Source organism: Brachyistius frenatus, unplaced genomic scaffold (assembly GCF_029030835.1).
Source record: "Brachyistius frenatus isolate BFR_SWC_R1_liver_20210118 unplaced genomic scaffold, ASM2903083v1 Contig_175, whole genome shotgun sequence".
NCBI classification, from domain to species: Eukaryota; Metazoa; Chordata; class Actinopteri; family Embiotocidae; genus Brachyistius; species Brachyistius frenatus.
The window spans coordinates 756,233-773,406 of NW_027210774.1; the positions used below are offsets into that span (position 1 = coordinate 756,233).

Genomic DNA, 17,174 nt, shown 5'->3' on the forward strand with positions numbered 1-17,174 from the left:
CACTTGGTTTAGTTTGATGTAATCCCTTTTCTTCTACGGTAATAATCTTCATTTAGCTAGTTCCCATACCTTTTAATCCCGCTTGTAGGTTGTTTTTTTTTTTTTCTGTATGGCAAAACATGAGAGTAGGTCACCAACTTTATTGACCTCCATTGCTAAGAATATTTCAAAATGTCATAATTGATCTTTAATCGATTGCAGTTAAATCACCACGGAGAGTCGTTTCAAGGCATCTCTGCTGCAGAGATTAATATAAAGTGCAAAAATGTAAACATCAGTTTCACCATCTATTTTGTTGTGTAGTTTGAGTTGCACTGAATGAAGTTAACCAAAATTCGGACTCCCTATAATATAAACAGGCCTTGAAATCCATTTTTAAAATCTCTCCCGAATTTTGCATCCAGATTCGTCATGAAAAATCCCACACATGTAACCTGCAGTTTAAACACTTCATGTTTTGTCCTCATTGTAAAAAGTGTGAGAGTTTTTGGGAGTCAGCTGGTCAGGCGAAACTGTTTAACTCTTCAAACTGCTCCAGGATGAAGAGACAAAGGGGACAGTCAGCTCAGACGCTAAAAAGGCTAAATTCTGAAACTTAATTTTCTTTATTGAATCAACGATCTTTTTTTGAAAGTGCATCTAAGAGTCATCTGACATGTTTGTAACAGCTCTCTTGTCTGCGGTGTACTGTTTAGCGGAGATATGCTTTAATCTGTTCGTCACAGACTTCATTGTTTCTTGGTCATCGGCGTTAAAAGTCTAAAACCATGAATGGGAAGTTAAGTTAGTAAATCTCCAGTGAGTCTTTAAAAGGCAACTGAAGAGCCCAACAGGTCCGGGGTGGGGTTGATGGTGAGAGGGGGGAGGTGAGGACCATTGTGGGAACGGAGGGGCAGATGGTGACAGGAGAGAAATGTTGTAATGGGTCGATGGGCTTCAGGAAGAAGAGCTGTTGTATTAAAATGAGTTTGGGAGGGGGAGCGGGGAGCGGGGAGGCGGTCATACCGGCTTTCCCTTCTCGCTGTCTGTTTGTCTTTGACTGTTTGTTTGTGTTTTTGCACGTGTTTGAACGTCTCAACTATTACCAGGAGACGGTATCAGTTACCGTTCAGTGGCTTTTAATGGGACTTTTTTTTTTTTGTAGGAAACGGAGATATATTTACATGTTAGTCTTCATTTTTGAAGCCTTTTCTCTTCTAAGTGTGAAACGTATTGTCTGAAAAAGGTCTCAAAAATGCCTCCTGGCTTGTTTCAGTGTGTTTTCAAGCACGCCTTTACAAACGGCACCGGGCCGAGTGGAAGTTTAGTCCGAGTGGAAACAGTTGAAAGCTTTCTTTATTGCCCAGTTAGAAACTTTGTTTGGGATAAAAAAAAAAGCGGTTCTCCGAGTCTTTCACACACTCTGAACCCTCAGTTCGATAAAGGTGGAAACGGTAAGCCTGTGTTGACTCGGTTCACCGGAATAATGCAAAACATGAAATACTTTTCGATATACTTTCACGAGAGAAAGAGGCTCCAGGATGGAGATACGTCATTTGTCCTGAATCATCTCCTTTGTAGTGGATGAGACAGTCCTAAATAGGGCTAAGGGCATACACATATGCATGTGCACATGTTTGTGAGTGTATGTTTTTACCGTTGCTTCTGTGTCGGTACATGTTTGCATTGTCAGTAGCCGAACACTTCACCACCGGGAAGTTGTTAAATGCTGCTCTGTCTGCTAACAGCGCACAATTCAGTGGATTTCCTTTTACGCTATTGAGCCCAACACACTCTGTGGACCTCAGAGGTATTCATGAAAGAACTTATTGATAAGAATAATTGGTAAAGCCTGGTAGTTATTGAGAGAAAAGATATTTTGTGGTACTTAAAAGTCGACCTTTTGCTCTTAACGCATGTTGTTTTTAAAGCTATCGTCACTTCCAGGCCCGATCGGTGTCACATTTACCTTTCACCCTAAATGCCCCGCACCATGCTGCTCCTCCCAAATCAGATTAAAAAGGATGGTAAACTGATATGACCGGTGCAACCAACAGCATCTGCATCCATAACAATAAGACTGAGATTTGGCATAAACAGCACGACTAATCACCTTAAAGTAAATGAAGCTGATTTGATTTCCGTGCCCCGATCCTCTTTTGTGCCAGGTGTCCCTGCGTAAACAGGAGATCGCGGACCGCCTGAACGCATGGATCATCTTCAACGAGAAGAACAAGGAGCTGTGCGAGTGGCTGACGCAGATGGAGAACAAGGTGGCGCACAACTCCGACCTCAACATCGAGGAAATGGTGGAGAAGCTCAAGAAGGTGGGAGGCTAAGACGCGCTCACACTCGGCATTGTGATCACAACATATCAGATATATCAGTTTTTGCTGTGATTCCATACATTTTTTAGGGGGGGGGGATGATTAGTTCACATGGAAATGTGAACAAATCATGATCTAATATAAAAAAAATAAAGAGCCCAACATAGAAACCCAGGACTCTCCCCAATAAAACAACAATCCTATTGGTTTATGAAACGGGCACCAGCTGGTCAGAGATGCAAATCAGAGCTTTAGGAAGTTGATAAATGCTGTTGGGAACGAAACATGCAGCCGTAGTAGCTAAAATCACCCAAAATGAACCCACGAGAGAATTCATGAAGGCTATACATTGTATAATGAGTTATTGTTAACAACTAATCTTGATATTATTATGGACAGTCTTGCTCCAAATCCTGTCTAACACTTTCCTCTGATGAATTAACCAGGAAAGTTTTCAATCCATCCAAGATGTCACTCTTGGTTTCACTTCCAGTAGCATCAGAACAGGAAATGTCGCTTTCTCTTTCACAGCTCTTTTTGCCAAGAACATTTTTTTCCAACAAGATGTTGATCTAGGAAATGTGTTTTTGGCATTGAATCATTTTCCTGCTGTGCTCTCCTTGTTGCGTCACTCCGTCAGCCTCTACAGTCTTTTAAAGAAAAAGAAAAAGAAGCTGCGAGTTCCCTCCCGGCTGTTAAAGAGACGACAGCTGTTTCTGCCCCAGCAGGGCCACGCCGTTTTGTTTTGTGGTGAACTCACGGCCCCCTTTTAATTTGTCATGGTGCGTACGGGAGTGACTGTGTGTGTGTGTGTGTGTGAGGGGGGGGGGCAGTAAAGTGCGATTGCTGCTGCTGAAACCAAAACTTATTGCCCTCACGGGGGTTTTAAACCTTTATAGCCGCTTGAACTTTAAATGTAGTGTTTCGGCCTGGAATAAAGACTCTCAGCAGGAGCTCTTTTACTGTCTGGCAAACATCCAAAATCAAAAGTTGCAGTGATTTACTTTTTTTTTTGCCTAAAAAGTTGATTTTAAACAAGAAAGCATTGGAGGGAAAATCAAGTTAAAAGTCGAGTATATTATGCTTCGCAGGAAAAGTTGAAATTATAAGTAAACAAGTTTTAAGTGACCACAAGACTTAAAAGTTAAGAGTTCTCAGTAATAGTTAATTATTTTCCTTTGTCTATATTTCAGCTGCTACAAAGCCAAAACTGGTCCTACCAATGTGTCAATTCATTTGTATTTGTAGAGTATTTACGTGCTCCTTTTATTTGTTTCTCCATCAGGACTGTATGGAGGAGATAAACCTGTTCAGTGAGAATAAAACCCACCTGAAGCAGCTCGGAGAGCAGCTCATCACCGCCAGCAACAAGACGAAGGAGACCGAGATCAACGACAAGCTGAAGGACGTCAACGACCGCTGGCAGCATCTCTTCGACCACATCGAGGCCAGGTAGGAACAGAAAGCAAAAGATGGGAGGGGGGGGGGCACAGAGGAAGAAGGAGGCCCGAGAAAATTGTGTGTCAGCATGTCAGCTCTGCATTTGTCTGAGATCGATTTTTGCTGAATGATTTCACGAGTTTTCACGTTATTTTTATGAAAGAGTCGTGACAACTTAGTCATATTAGCTTGTTAAAATGCTTCCGTATTTAAGGACGCAGTAACTATTGGATCTTTAACATAACATCAGCAGTTAGAAGATGTTGTTAGCATGCGTGCCACCTGCTTCCTGTAACTTACTTGCATGCCTGGGTAGCATTTAAAACAACATTAGCTGTCACCCTGAAGCACTGCTGAGAATAGGAAACGTTGAAAGTGTCAGATTGAAAAACTCAGAATAAGATGTCCTTTTGATTGCCCCTTTTTTTTTTATAGTAGTTTTATGTTTTACTCTTGTTACCTTGAGCCTACGTTTTCTTGCATACCAAGTACTCCGCTGTCACTCTGATCACGGCATTACCTCCTCCTCTAATGGAAAATCTCACCTCTTTTTTTTTTTTTTAATTTCTTTTTTTTTTTATAACTGCGGTTCACATGACTCTGTTGATCAATAACCACAAGAGCGGCCCTTCTTGGAGAGTGACTTGCTGAGATCTTTACGTCCCCGCTTTAAAAGAGCAACAGCGGTCTTGTACTTTGTGCTGGCAGCTGCTGATGTTATTCAGCACTGATCCTACACAGGTGGAAACAGTTCCTTTGGACTACATCCTCTCGTTGTCGCAGCAGGCGGGGTAAGGTGGTTTGTGTCATTTTGTGAATGAGGATTTTTGTCAATGCACTGCTGAAAGTTCAGGTCATTTTTTCTGCACTCAAAAGAAAGTGTAATTATGGAAGAGGCAGACTTGTTGTTTTACCGCTACAGTTCGACACGTGCAGCTTCATCTGCGTGCTGCAGAGCGCAGCTGTTACTCTGCAGCACGCAGATTAAAGGAGGAAATGCGCCGAGCCGACGGAGGATAGGGGGATATTATCATTAATCCATAAGTGCAAATCATATTCCAACACAGAGAGGAGTGGTAGCCGTGTGCAGGCAGCCGCTAAAAACGTCCACGCATCGGCTTAGTGCCACTTTACTGTTTGTATAACGGAGAGGTGCAATATGTAACGCGACTCATAGGTGCAAGTACGAGGTGGAAATATGCAGCAAGAACCCAGTGGTTGGTCTATTGTGGAGACTATTAAGTAAACGATTCTCTCATTTATAATGACAGGTTTTCCTCTCAAACTATTTCAATCTAATGTGAAGTATCTATACACTGAAGGGTTAAGTGAAAAAAACAAAAACACACAGCCTCTGTAATCTGTCTGAAATGTGCCATTTTTCACAATTTATGAAACCAAGACTGAAAAGACAAACTCTTTTCTCTCCTGAAAAGCCTTCGTGGTGTTACACTCGATTACACACACACACACACACACACACACACACACACACACACACACACACACACACACACACACACACACACACACACACACACACACACACACACACACACACACACACACACACACACACACACACACACACACACACACACACACACACACACACAATAAGTGATACGGTAGTTTTGTGAAGAAAGAGAAGAGAGCTGTAAAGAACTTTGACACCTCTGAACATCAGTCCAATCATTGAATTAAGGAGGAGCAGCTCTATTAGAGCGAGCTGTCTCTGGATAAATGTGAGGGGTGATATGATTTAGAGTGCAGTGCAGTGATTGCTTCTTGTCTGTATTTTTCTGGTGTTCAGAGTTTAAGTTGCTGTTGTGCTTCTCTTTGACGCATCTTGAGTCTTTTTTTTTTTTTTTTTTAATATTAGGACAGCAGAAATGCATAGTATTCTTCACATTACAGTGTTTTAATAAGGAAAGAAAGAACATAATTATTTAACTGTTGTTTGGAGCATGTCTAAAATCTTGAAAACAAACCTAAGCCATGACAAACGGCAAAAGTTTTGGCTTTTAATATTCAAAGTTTAGTGCTTTAAGTGCAGCTTTTAGCTTGACTATTTAACTGAACTTATAATACGAGTCTTCTACCTACATTATGCTTCGGTTTAAAGGGTCAGACTGGACATTCTGGATAAATATTTGTTCTAACAAGGTTGATCTCAGAAACATGCTTTGTGCATTAGTGGAGAGTTTGTTTTGGCCTTTATTATTTTAAAATTTAAGTAACTTTGTTTTCCCATAGTCAAACAGTGCAGTAATTATTACCATCCATGCTCTTGCCGTGCAGCAGAACGGACACAGGGTGGTGGAGGGCACGGTGATTACCGTACATCTCTGACAAACAACAGGACAGCGGGTTCAAACTGATCACTGAATCCTGCTCATCATAACTGTCTGTTCAGTGACGGAGAAAGGACAGAAAACCGGAGCGAACTGATTTGCTTTTTTCCCCCCAGACATAGATAGATAGAGAGAGAGAGAGAGAGAGAGAGAGAGAGAGAGAGAGAGAGAGAGAGAGAGAGAGAGAGAGAGAGAGAACAGCATTTATAGATACAGGAAAGCAATAAAATAATAGTAAAAAATATTAAATATAAAAATGTACAGTATATACAATAAATATAATAGAATAATTAAATTAGATTAAAACTAACTAAACAATAGTGTGACATTTTAAATTTTTTTTTTTTTTTTTTTTTAAACAAACAAGAAAAACAGACAACGGTGTTATTGTTGTGTGATGGATTTTGCCAGAGGTGTGTTATTGTACAGTCTTATTGCAGTGAAGATGGGTTAAACGAATGCGGGTGGGGGGATGGAGGTGACTTATCCTCCGTGAGAATGTCTGACTTAAATCTGCCATATGGTGGCTGATTAGCAACCGCGGCCACTCGGTCTGTCTCTGTTTCTCTTTCACATTTGATTCAAATTCAGCCTATTAAACTCATCTTAGCGAACATCTTCGCTAAAACTAAAATTGATTAAAAAAAATGATCAATCAACTAATAGCTACCCTTTCTGTGTTCACACATGCAGTTCGGTTCAGTTGGTTTGCTGCTATAGCGGTGCATGTTGAGTAGTTGTTTACCAGGTGATGCATCTCCGTGCTTCATTTTTCATCATATGCACCGAGAGAGCTGTCGAATGCAGGTTTTCCTCCATTTTATTTGAAGCACTTTCAAGCAGTTGAGCGGAGCATCAAAGGAATCAAAATGAAATGTGGTTGATTGTGTTTTTTTTTTTGGAGTCAGAGAATATTTTAATAAAACCTTTTGAGATGTTTTTTTGAGTGACAATTCAGTATTAATGGCGTCATCTCTCTAGTCTTTACGTGTGTGGACATTGCAGCAGCAGTGGTGGTGTTTGGAATAAATAAATGAAAAAATAACTTCCTTTGACTCCCACATTTTGAAAAACATCAGAGCTTTCAGAGAAATATACAAAGTAATGAATATGTCATCAGAAGTTCGTTCAGGTTGACTCCTCTCTAACCCTGGTGGCCTTCAGTGCGCATGGATTCTTCAAGCTGAGATAAAAAAAAATTGTTTCACAATATTTATTTGAGAGGAACTGAACTCACCAGGACCTCCATTTAAAGCCTAAATTGACAGAGAGGCTGAATCCACACAGACCCATCCGTGTGGCTCACAGTGGCCGAGGGTGAAGGTCTTCATTATGATTGACAGGTTGTAGTACAGAGATGTGCCCTCTGTCTTTGACAATGGAAGGGGTACTGGAGCTGAGAGGGAGCTTGACACACACAACAGTGGATTTGCCCTCCTCCCTCCGTCTCGGGGACGGACCAGCATAACAAAGCTAAGCCCGTTAATGAGCCGCTGCTGAGGCACGAGCCTCGTCGCTGTGATGGAATCTGCTGTTGTCACTCTACAACTTTTCACACTTTTTTTTTTTTTTTACACCTCTGAAAACACTGAAAACTAGTCTGATTCGGCACTTGTTAGATCTGCACTCCATTTCATACCAAAAGCAGTTCAGGTTCAGGGCTCAGTGAAGACCAGTTCTTCATCATTTTATACTCATCTTCAGCCAGAAGCCACGATGGGATTTGAGGATGCCTGCTGCGGACAGCAGTGAGGGGGTGAAAACCCACTAAGCTGATCAATGTGGGGAGTGTCCCTCCCCTCTGGTCCACTGAAGCTGCTTAACATGATCAGTGAGACTCTTCAGTATTGTCATACCCTTGCCGTTATCACCGGAAAACTACCAGAGCAGTTTGGTGTTTAAGCAACAGGTGAAGTTTAATTCTTACGTGATTTATTACCAGCTTGGAGATTTGTTAATAAAAACGTCGTCCTGTATCGGCAGATAATCAAAGCAACAAGTGTCTGTGTGTGTGTGTTGGCGGATAAAAAGTGGAGACCGGGACAAAAGTAGCTTTATAGGTCAGTGTGCTTCAGTCCTCACTTAACCTCCCACTACCCTAATCCAATCAGGCTCCACACACCGAGGAAGGACACGCCCACAACACTCTGAGCCAATGAAAAAGGAGCTGCAAGAAGCGTGTTAGAATTAAGATTCTTATTACACCTGTACAGGTGCAATTTATAGAAAAAAGTAAACATTTTTACCACCAAACCGCCACAATCAGCCAAGTTAAATCAGAAATTTCTAAATCTGCAGTCCCACTAATAACCAAGAGGTGCACAATAAATCTGAATATGTTCTTGCTAAGTGGCAGTGAAGTATTGATGGATAAGTGACTCCAGATGAAAAGTGAATCAGATTCTGAATTACCCAGTTGTTTTTTTTTTTTAATGAATATTTGATGCTTATCTTAATTATGATCAAGATGCAGTTTGTCATTTTATTAAATTAGCTTATAAAGTTGGCTAAAATTTGTTGTATTAGGTTTACATGCTCTTTAGATGGGGCATTACGCCTCCAGAAAATAAGTAATGGGCCTGCCAGACCTGCGTTTGACATCCAGGCAGATTTATTGATTTTCGATTAAATCACAAATACTTTAAAATGAAAAGCCATTTTTCTCAAATATAACCCCGCCCTAAATATCTCCCTACCTAAACCCCTCCAAACTATATTCCATGTGGCACAACATGAAGACGTTTCCCTCCCGGCGCTGCCGTGAGTCAGCGGTTGGTCCCCTGCCAGAGTGCTGCAGTACCGTGTCACATGTTTGGATAAACGCTGATGGAGTTCAGGAGGAGCAGGTTCAGAGTCAGCGATGACTGCAGCGTCCCCCTCGGCCTTTGTCTGCGTCCCGCCTCACTAAGTTGCGGCAGATGACTGCTGAGGTTTGACTTGCCGGTGGGATTAGATGCGTTGACACTGGCCCTCCGCTCCCCTTTGTCCCCCAAAACAAACCGGGTGCTCCGTCACCGGGCCCAGCAGCTGCCAGACGAGCTGACACGAGCCTTTGTGCAGACGGTCCCTCGGCCACCGGGGGCCACCATCCACTCTGCTCATTGTCTGAATAAGATGCGCGTGAGGCAGATGTTTGTCTCCCCGCCCTCCTGCCCCCTCCGCCTCCTCACACCCGGTACATGTACAAATTTACGGTCTTTATCAAAGCAGCGTTTTGTTTCAAAGTTTAATTCCACGTGGAGCTTTCGCACAATATTGAGTGTCACGTTGTTTAGTGCTTTAAAGCAGACCAAAAAAAAAAAGGAGAAACAAAGTGGGCATTTACGACCACTCTCTTTTCAAGTGGTCGCGGAGCTGGTTGTCATGGAGATGATGCTTGTGTTGCCACGGGGGTTTGTCAAGTTTGAACAAGGGATTGCGAGACGATGTGGATGGAGTTTTGTGGGAGTTAATGTCTCCGTGTCGGTGAAGTTGAAATGTCGGTGTGAGTAATGGTGAATAAGACGTTTTGAGCATTTAGCTTTCACGCTCTGTGATTTCTAGAAGGTGTGTGTGTGTGTGCATGTTTGTGTTTCATCACTTTTCTCTACCCGTGTCAGTGATGAGCCAAAATAATTCACAATTGTTACAAATCTCAGTTTACTGCTCACCACAGATGGGAGTATAATGAGTGTTTATTATTATATACAGTACGCGGGTAGGTTTCGGATATAACTGTGCAATTATTCATCAGCTGTCCACTAAAGGAATGTTTTAGGTTGGCCCTGCTAATATTTTTGTGTCCCTTTAAAAGGATGCAAGAGTTAGAGTTGATTCCTCTCATACAAAGATACTAAATGCACATCTTTTTTTTTTTTTTTACCTCGGTAAAAGAATTATTAAAGATATAATTGTATATATATGTATTTTTCTTGTCAGATTAGCCTTTAAAAAGGATCATTTCTTTTCTATGTACACCAGCTGAATGAAAACCAAATATATACGTGAGAAAAAAGCAACTTATCGACTTTTTATTATGCTTGATCAGCATGAATTCTCTAATAAAAACTATGATTTTTTTCTTTTAGTTGCTTCATGGGTTAGTTCCCTTTAAGCTCACTTGACAAACAATCAGAAAACAATTTTCTCCCTTCATATCAGTATTTTTAAAAAAACCCCGCTTTGACTCCTTTTTTCCACGTTCTCTCTCGTGCACCTGTTGTCTTATTTCTAAATATAAAACCATTTACATAACAGACACTAATCTGAATACCAGGAAACCATCAGTTAAACAAACACAAAAAACCCCCGCCATGTTACACGTCTCGTCTCTGAAAGGAGTTTAAGATTTACTTTTGGTAGTTTATTTTTCTCTTTGTTTGCATTTTCTCGTCTTTCCTCCTTCTCCGTCACCTGCTGTAGTTTCTACAAATCGCTATCCTTCAGACCTGAATTATATCACTCGCTCTTGGTGTTCTGAAACCGAAGACGGTGGCAGATGGAGGTTGTTGTTGTTGTTTTTGTTTTTTTTTCCCAGTCTGAGGTTCCCCGCTGGTTCTTGTCCGTGTCAACAGCTCCGGCCCTCTCGGCGGTAATTTCTGAGCTCGTCTCCGATAACGGTTGACAGCTGCACCTGGAATCTGCTCCTCACCTGGACTTACTTTAATGGGCTTTTGTCTTTACTTTTGTCCCGTGCTTAATGTAGCCGGAGAGTGCCGGGAGTAAAGTCGCATCATTAGTGTTTGTTGGATCGTTCTCGGCAGAGACAGAGGCTGAAAAGCTATCAAACAAACTTCCTGCTCAGTATTTTTTAAAAAAAAAAAAAAAAAAAAAAAAAGTTAAAGGCTCCGATTTAAGAAATGTTTTTGCTCCGGAATCTACAGAAAAATAAGAATCGTTTTTGATTATTATTAGTATTGATATTTAATTATTTAGGTCATTTTTTTTTTTATAAAGGAGCTCCCGAGTCTGTGCATCTTTGGGTGAACCTGCTACTGCATCCAGCTGTTTGTAGCAGCTGGAAGAGGAGGAGAGAGGATGGAGAGGGAGAGAGAGAGAGAGAGCGAGGAGGAGACAGGCGGAATGCGGAGCGGGGAGGGAGGGAGGGAGGGAGGGGCTAGTGCTTGCTAGCGGATGAGCATCGCCACGGAGTTAGCCTCCTCACCAGCCTGTAAGTACCCTCTCCCCCCCCCCCCACACCCCCCCGATCCCGAGCCCTCATCACGCTCCGCCGCACCTTGGCCGGCGTGAGGCTGAAGAAGCAGACGGGGGTGACGGGGAGAGCAGGTCGGGGGTGTTTTGTTTTGATAAAGAGGAGAAGGAGTCCCAGAGACTGAAGGAAGGAGCGTAGGGGGGAGGTGGGATGTGGGGGGGGGGGAAGAGGGGGCATGGGGGGGAGGGCTTTGTCAGTGCAGGCACGCAGGCAGACGCACGCCGAGTCATTCAGAGCTAATTCAATTCAGCGTCTTGTGTGTGTTGGTATTTATATGAGCTTGGTCAGCAGGTGTGTGTGTGTGTGTGTGTGTGTGTGTGTGTGTGTGTGTGTGTGCGTGCGTGTAGCTGTGCGCCTTCAATGAGCCTTCAATTCTCCATCTGCGATCACAGCAGCATGTCCTTGATGCCGCTGATGTTGCTCTCCGCCCCTCCATCTCCTGCCACGTCCTCGCGTAGATGCTGTAGAGACGCGCCACCTTGAGCTCACACCTGCACGACACAAACACATGCATGCATGCAGCTGCAGCAGCAGCAGCCACAAATAGGACAGGAACCCTCCCCCCCCGCCCCCCCCCTCCCTCCAGGCTCGTGTTACTGCAGCATCAGCATGCAAACGCTCGTCGTATGTTTCATTGTGCAAACTTGGTGGTGGAATGAACGCAGCTTGTTGCTGCGTTTGGTCTCACTGTTGCATCATGCAGCTGTGCTGGCCGATATGTCTGAACTAGCCTGAAATGGGTAAAAAAAAAAAAAAAAAAATGGGTACACTGCTTTAGTTTTATTTTTTGCTCTGCTGGACATTACCATCATTATTTATGGAAATGTTAACGAGGTCTATAAATCTATAAATTTGCACGGTAGTGGATGTATTGGACTATTAATTACAACACAGGGCATCACAATCCACGGTGAAGATCCCGTTTTCCCTCGTCAAGCATGATTTTCTATTTTGAACGTAGCTGTCCTGTAAGAATCATGTATTTCCAACTTCAGAGAACAGTTCAGATGGAAGATGCAACAGTTCTGACCACAGCAAATACCACCGAATTTGTTGCAATACACTTTGATCACAATCCATGTCTGAAAAGAACAAACTCTGATCTAAATCATGGGTTTGGTTTTTTTTTTTTTTGGTGAGGCATCAAAGAAATAAATAGCAGAGAATTAGACAATCCAAGAAGTGCAAACAAATCAAAAAAAAAAACTAATATGCCTTCAAGTAGTCTCTAAAATGAAAGAGGTCCAGGTGGTCAACAGTGAGAACAGCCAGGCTTTCCTCTATCTGTCTCTATGATGGCTTAGAGGAGCACTTCCTTATTCCAGTACCCTTCAAAGAAATATGACATAATATAAACCATTCATCTGCACACAGTTGATCTATTTCCAACTGGAGATCCTTGGGGTAGTGATACATGAGCATATCGCAATAATACAAATCGCCATTAGTTTATATCAGTTTCTTGTCTCTAAGTAACAAGAAATTCCAAAGATATATTATAATAGCATCATTTAACAAATGTGTCATTGTTACATAGTTTATCCACCAGATAACAAAATACTTTTCTTTTTTTTTTAACCGTAAAATGTCCCATTTAGTGCACGGTCATTATAAAAAATAATCAAATAAATGTAAAAAAAAATAAAACAGCAAGACATCATTTGCAAAAATATTTGTGTTAAAAAAAAGAAAGAAAAAAAAAAGATGACTATTGGCTATTTTATCATGATACAAAAAAAATTGAATCCAGTTTTGATTGGGGTCTCAGTCGGTGTCCATGGCCTAAAAGGAAAGCACAAAATACCATCTACTAAATCACACACACACACACATACACTTTAAGCTATTCTGTATTTTTGGAGCACACCGTCTGAGTGACGCAACCTTCTACATATTTGTTTAAGGGCAATGACAGACCTGGAGATAACTCTGGATGTACCTACAGTTCACTCAGAAGTGGCCACTTAACACACACACACACACACACACACGCACACACACACACACGCACGCACACGTGTCAACACACAGCAGTGGATATTTGCTCTATGTCTCACCGTCTGCAGTCAGGTGACGTTGGACTGTCGCCTCCCTCCTCTCGGCATTGTGCTGGTCTGTGTGGAGGAATGAGGTGATGTAAGTCACTGACCTGTGAAGCTGAACTGGAGTGCAGCCTCTCTCCCAGACACCACGCAGCTCTCAGTCAGATGTAGGTCAGCCTGCAGCGCAGCTATAATAGCTCCCGTTGTGTTTCACAGGCCAGAATGAAAGCAGCGCTTCCCACACGCCGTGATAACCCGCCGCAGAAACTAGCGCGGTGCTAACAGTGGCACTATGAAGTAAAGTTGTGTGCGATGATGATTTTGCAGCGGAAAGCTGCAGTGGGTCGCTTCTTTTCACTTCCAAACTTACTCCGAGACGTGTATTCTTCTTGGAGATTCTGCAATTGAATACTGAAATCGGAGTTCGCAAGCGTTGCCATGGTAAAATTAAAAAAAAAAAAATCAAATCTTGCATCGTTAACCTGAAACCCTTGTTGTCATTCAATGAATGCCAACGCAGCCGTGTTCAGCCGCTTCAGCAATAAGAATAATGAGGCACAGAAACGCAGAGAAACAAAGAGGTTCATTAGATTTTGTGCTGAATGTCTGAGCCCACGTCTGAAAGATTTTAGGGATATGTTGGACAGATTCTTTGAGCAGCAAACGACAGCATTTTCGGCTTTTGACCTCACCTGTCGACCCCGGAGACCACGTTGTGATAACAGTTTTGAGATCTTATTTCTCTGCGCAACAGACCTCCATTTTTGTCCAAGAACTATTCACGGATGAACCACACCGCTGCACTGGGTGAAAAGTTCCTACGTTACCATGATTTCCAGCAGTTTATCCCGCTTCCCGCTGCACCAAATACGAACTAAAAGCACCAATCAATAAATCCGCTGCTGAAAATAGTCCCCAACAAATGCAGCATTTCCTCCGGTTTAGTTCATACTTGCTGAATGCTACAGTTGCTAGCTGTTTCAGGATTTACTGAGCTGTAAAAAAAAAATAATTGTGTGGGGGTGATTTATATCTTAAATAAGATTTACTGGGATTGTGGAAACAGACATAAAGAGAGTGGAGATGGAGATGGACACTTTGTTGGTTAGGTCTCATAAATACAGAGAAAAGTCGATTTTGGGTTCTTCGACCCGCCAAACTTCACTGACACCTTCTGTAACGGGCCATTTTTTTTTTTTTTTTTTTTTTTCTCTCCGCAGGGTGAGGAAGCTGAAGGAGACGCTGGTGACGGTGCAGCAGCTCGACAAAAACATGAGCAACCTGCGGACGTGGCTGTCTCGTATCGAGGCCGAGCTGGCCAAGCCGGTGGTCTACAACGTCTGCCACAGCGACGAGATCCAGAGGAAGCTGGCCGAGCAGCAGGTGGGTGAAGGCGGGGGGATTTTGGTTTCTTTAGTTTAGCGTGCCAGCGATGAAGACCAAGACACGAAGTGAAGGAAGCTGCGGTTCAACAGTCACAAAACTTTTTTCTGGCGGCCAGAGTTCTCGATATAAAAGTCCTTATTAGTTAGATTTATACAGAAAATACGGCGCAATATTTTGTTCCTAATTAATAACAACAACAAAAAAGCATTCTGAATTAGCTGCTGTGATTCCTGCCTTTGCTTGTTTAATACCTAAAGCAATTCACCGTCATAATCTGATGGAGAAAAAAAATGTTGGTCTTATGAAAGATTAAGTAATGAAAACACAACAGAAAATCCTGTGTTTCAACGCAGGAAAACAATGAGAGCTGAAGAAAGAAACAGAAACATCGGTTGAAAAATAGAATAGTATTTTCTACTTTTCCAAAACTACCAAGCTTGAACATTTTTCAGGAAAAAAACAGGCATAAAAATCTATTTTACAGTTGCACAAGGTAGATTGAAGACTCCACTGAGGGACGACACCACGCCTGGTTTCAAACCCCTGCATATTACGGCCACCCCTGAGGCGTGACAAAGCAAACTAACAGACGAGTAATGAGCGCTGCAAAGTAAAATCTCTGCGAGGCCCAGGAGGAGAGGTGTTTGTGAAGGAGGAAACTGTCACGCTGAGCTGAGAGACGGTAAATGCACCGAGAGGCGGAACAAAAAAACAAAAAAAAGAAAGAAAAGAAAATAGACCTCAGCCTGTTGGACCTTTTGTCTGCAGTACGGCTACTTTTCAAAATGGCTAGAAGTTCCTGGTTTGAGAGAAAGTGGAGAGGTGGCGAGGTTCAGAGGGAGAAATATTCATATTACACGGCATGAAGGAGATTTTGGTCTTTCAGATGTTTATTTCATTTCTTTTTGAAAAATCTTGGTTGGATTTGTTTGCGACTGAAGCTGAGGTCAGTTCTATATTTGCCGCATTGATTTAAATCGTCAAACTATGCGTCTTTATGTCTTTGCTTCGACGTGTTCAGAGTGTAAAGTGGGACGCAAACGGTGACCCTCAGACGCGTAGTGTACGTGGCGCGTTCCTGCAACAGGACGGAAGATGCAGACGTTTCACTTCTTCTGAGTTGAAATGTGTGAATTTGCTGAAATCACGGCTGCACATCGATCAGGATAAAGGTGCTCGAGAAGCACATGTTCACCGTGTTTTTACAAAGAACAAAACTTAAATTAACGTCATGGCGATTCAAACAATTTTGCTGGTGAAATCAACGCAAATTTGAGACGGTTCCACCCGGTTGGCTCACTTTAGGTGAGAAATAACGGTTTCCAGTAACATTACAGTGTATTTCAACAGGTTTGGGTATTTTAATCCTGTTGAACTCTGGCTCACGTTGGGTACACAATCAAATGTATTAAATTATTAAAAAAAAAAAAAAGAAATTAGCACAGGTGCCAGCAGTCAATACAAAATCTATTCCCTCTACCTATTCCCTCTGTTGTGTGAAGGAACACGTTTTAAACCTTTTCCCAACAACTCATTTCACCCTCTCTTTCAGTGCCCTGCCTCTTCCACTAAAAGCTCGCACTTGCAGACATTTTTTAAATTTTCAAAGAGCTCTACTCTGCCATAAACATGTCAGCCTGAGTGCTTGAAGCTATTTATAAAAAAAAAAAAAAAAAAAGCTACTAGCTGTTCTAAAATAGCTGCATGTGAACTTTTGTGTCCGGAACCTGTGTGCTGTTTCTAACTGGAGAGTTTGGATGTTTTTATTTCTACTTTTACGACGGATTTTGTGGTCTGAGCGAACGCAGATATATATCCACTAGCCAAGATATTAACAGTAAAGCGCTGACAATCAGTCAAAGAGCACCCGTCTCGTGAAAAAGTTCCAGGCATAAAGGAGAAGACATCAAGACAGATGAGAGACAGAGAGAAGAAAAAGAAAGAAAGAAAGAAAGAAAGAAAGAAAGAAAGAAAGAAAGAAAGAAAGAAAGAAAGAAAGTTGAATGGTGAGAGTGAGGAAGACGTGGAGAGTCAGGCCGGCTGAAAGAGACGACTTCAGCTGCTCCTCAGAAAAAAAAGGCTTGCAGGTCTCTCCATTAGTGGGTGATGACTCCTGTGTGGATAGGCTCGTTGAAGCTTTCACCTGTCGCCATGGCAACGCAGAGATTGTCAACTTTGAACAAACTGGAGCTGTCAGGCCCCCCCCCCCCCCAAAAAAAAAGGACCCACACACAAATCGGTTGATTTGATTCCGTCCTCAAACCTCCCCCCCAAAAAAAATCTCAATGACCCGTGCTAATAATGCTAATTGTGTTATTTGCTGTTACCTTTCCAAAGAATTTACATATTTTTATCTTATTGTATTAATGGGAATTTTTTTGGGGGGGATGTCACTGCCAATGAAGTTTTACAAAGATCCTCCTATTTACTTAAGAATTCATTCTTACTTCATTCT

General features: G+C 42.2%; 1 protein-coding gene across 1 annotated transcript in view; it reads left to right on the forward strand.

The window, feature by feature from the left end:
- Positions 1-17,174, forward strand: part of syne2b (spectrin repeat containing, nuclear envelope 2b) — a 119,392-nt gene that overhangs the window by 90,425 nt on the left and 11,793 nt on the right. The window contains 3 exon segments of the mRNA XM_069717467.1: positions 2,148-2,306; positions 3,592-3,758; positions 14,554-14,716. Coding sequence (XP_069573568.1) covers positions 2,148-2,306; positions 3,592-3,758; positions 14,554-14,716 — 489 coding nt within the window.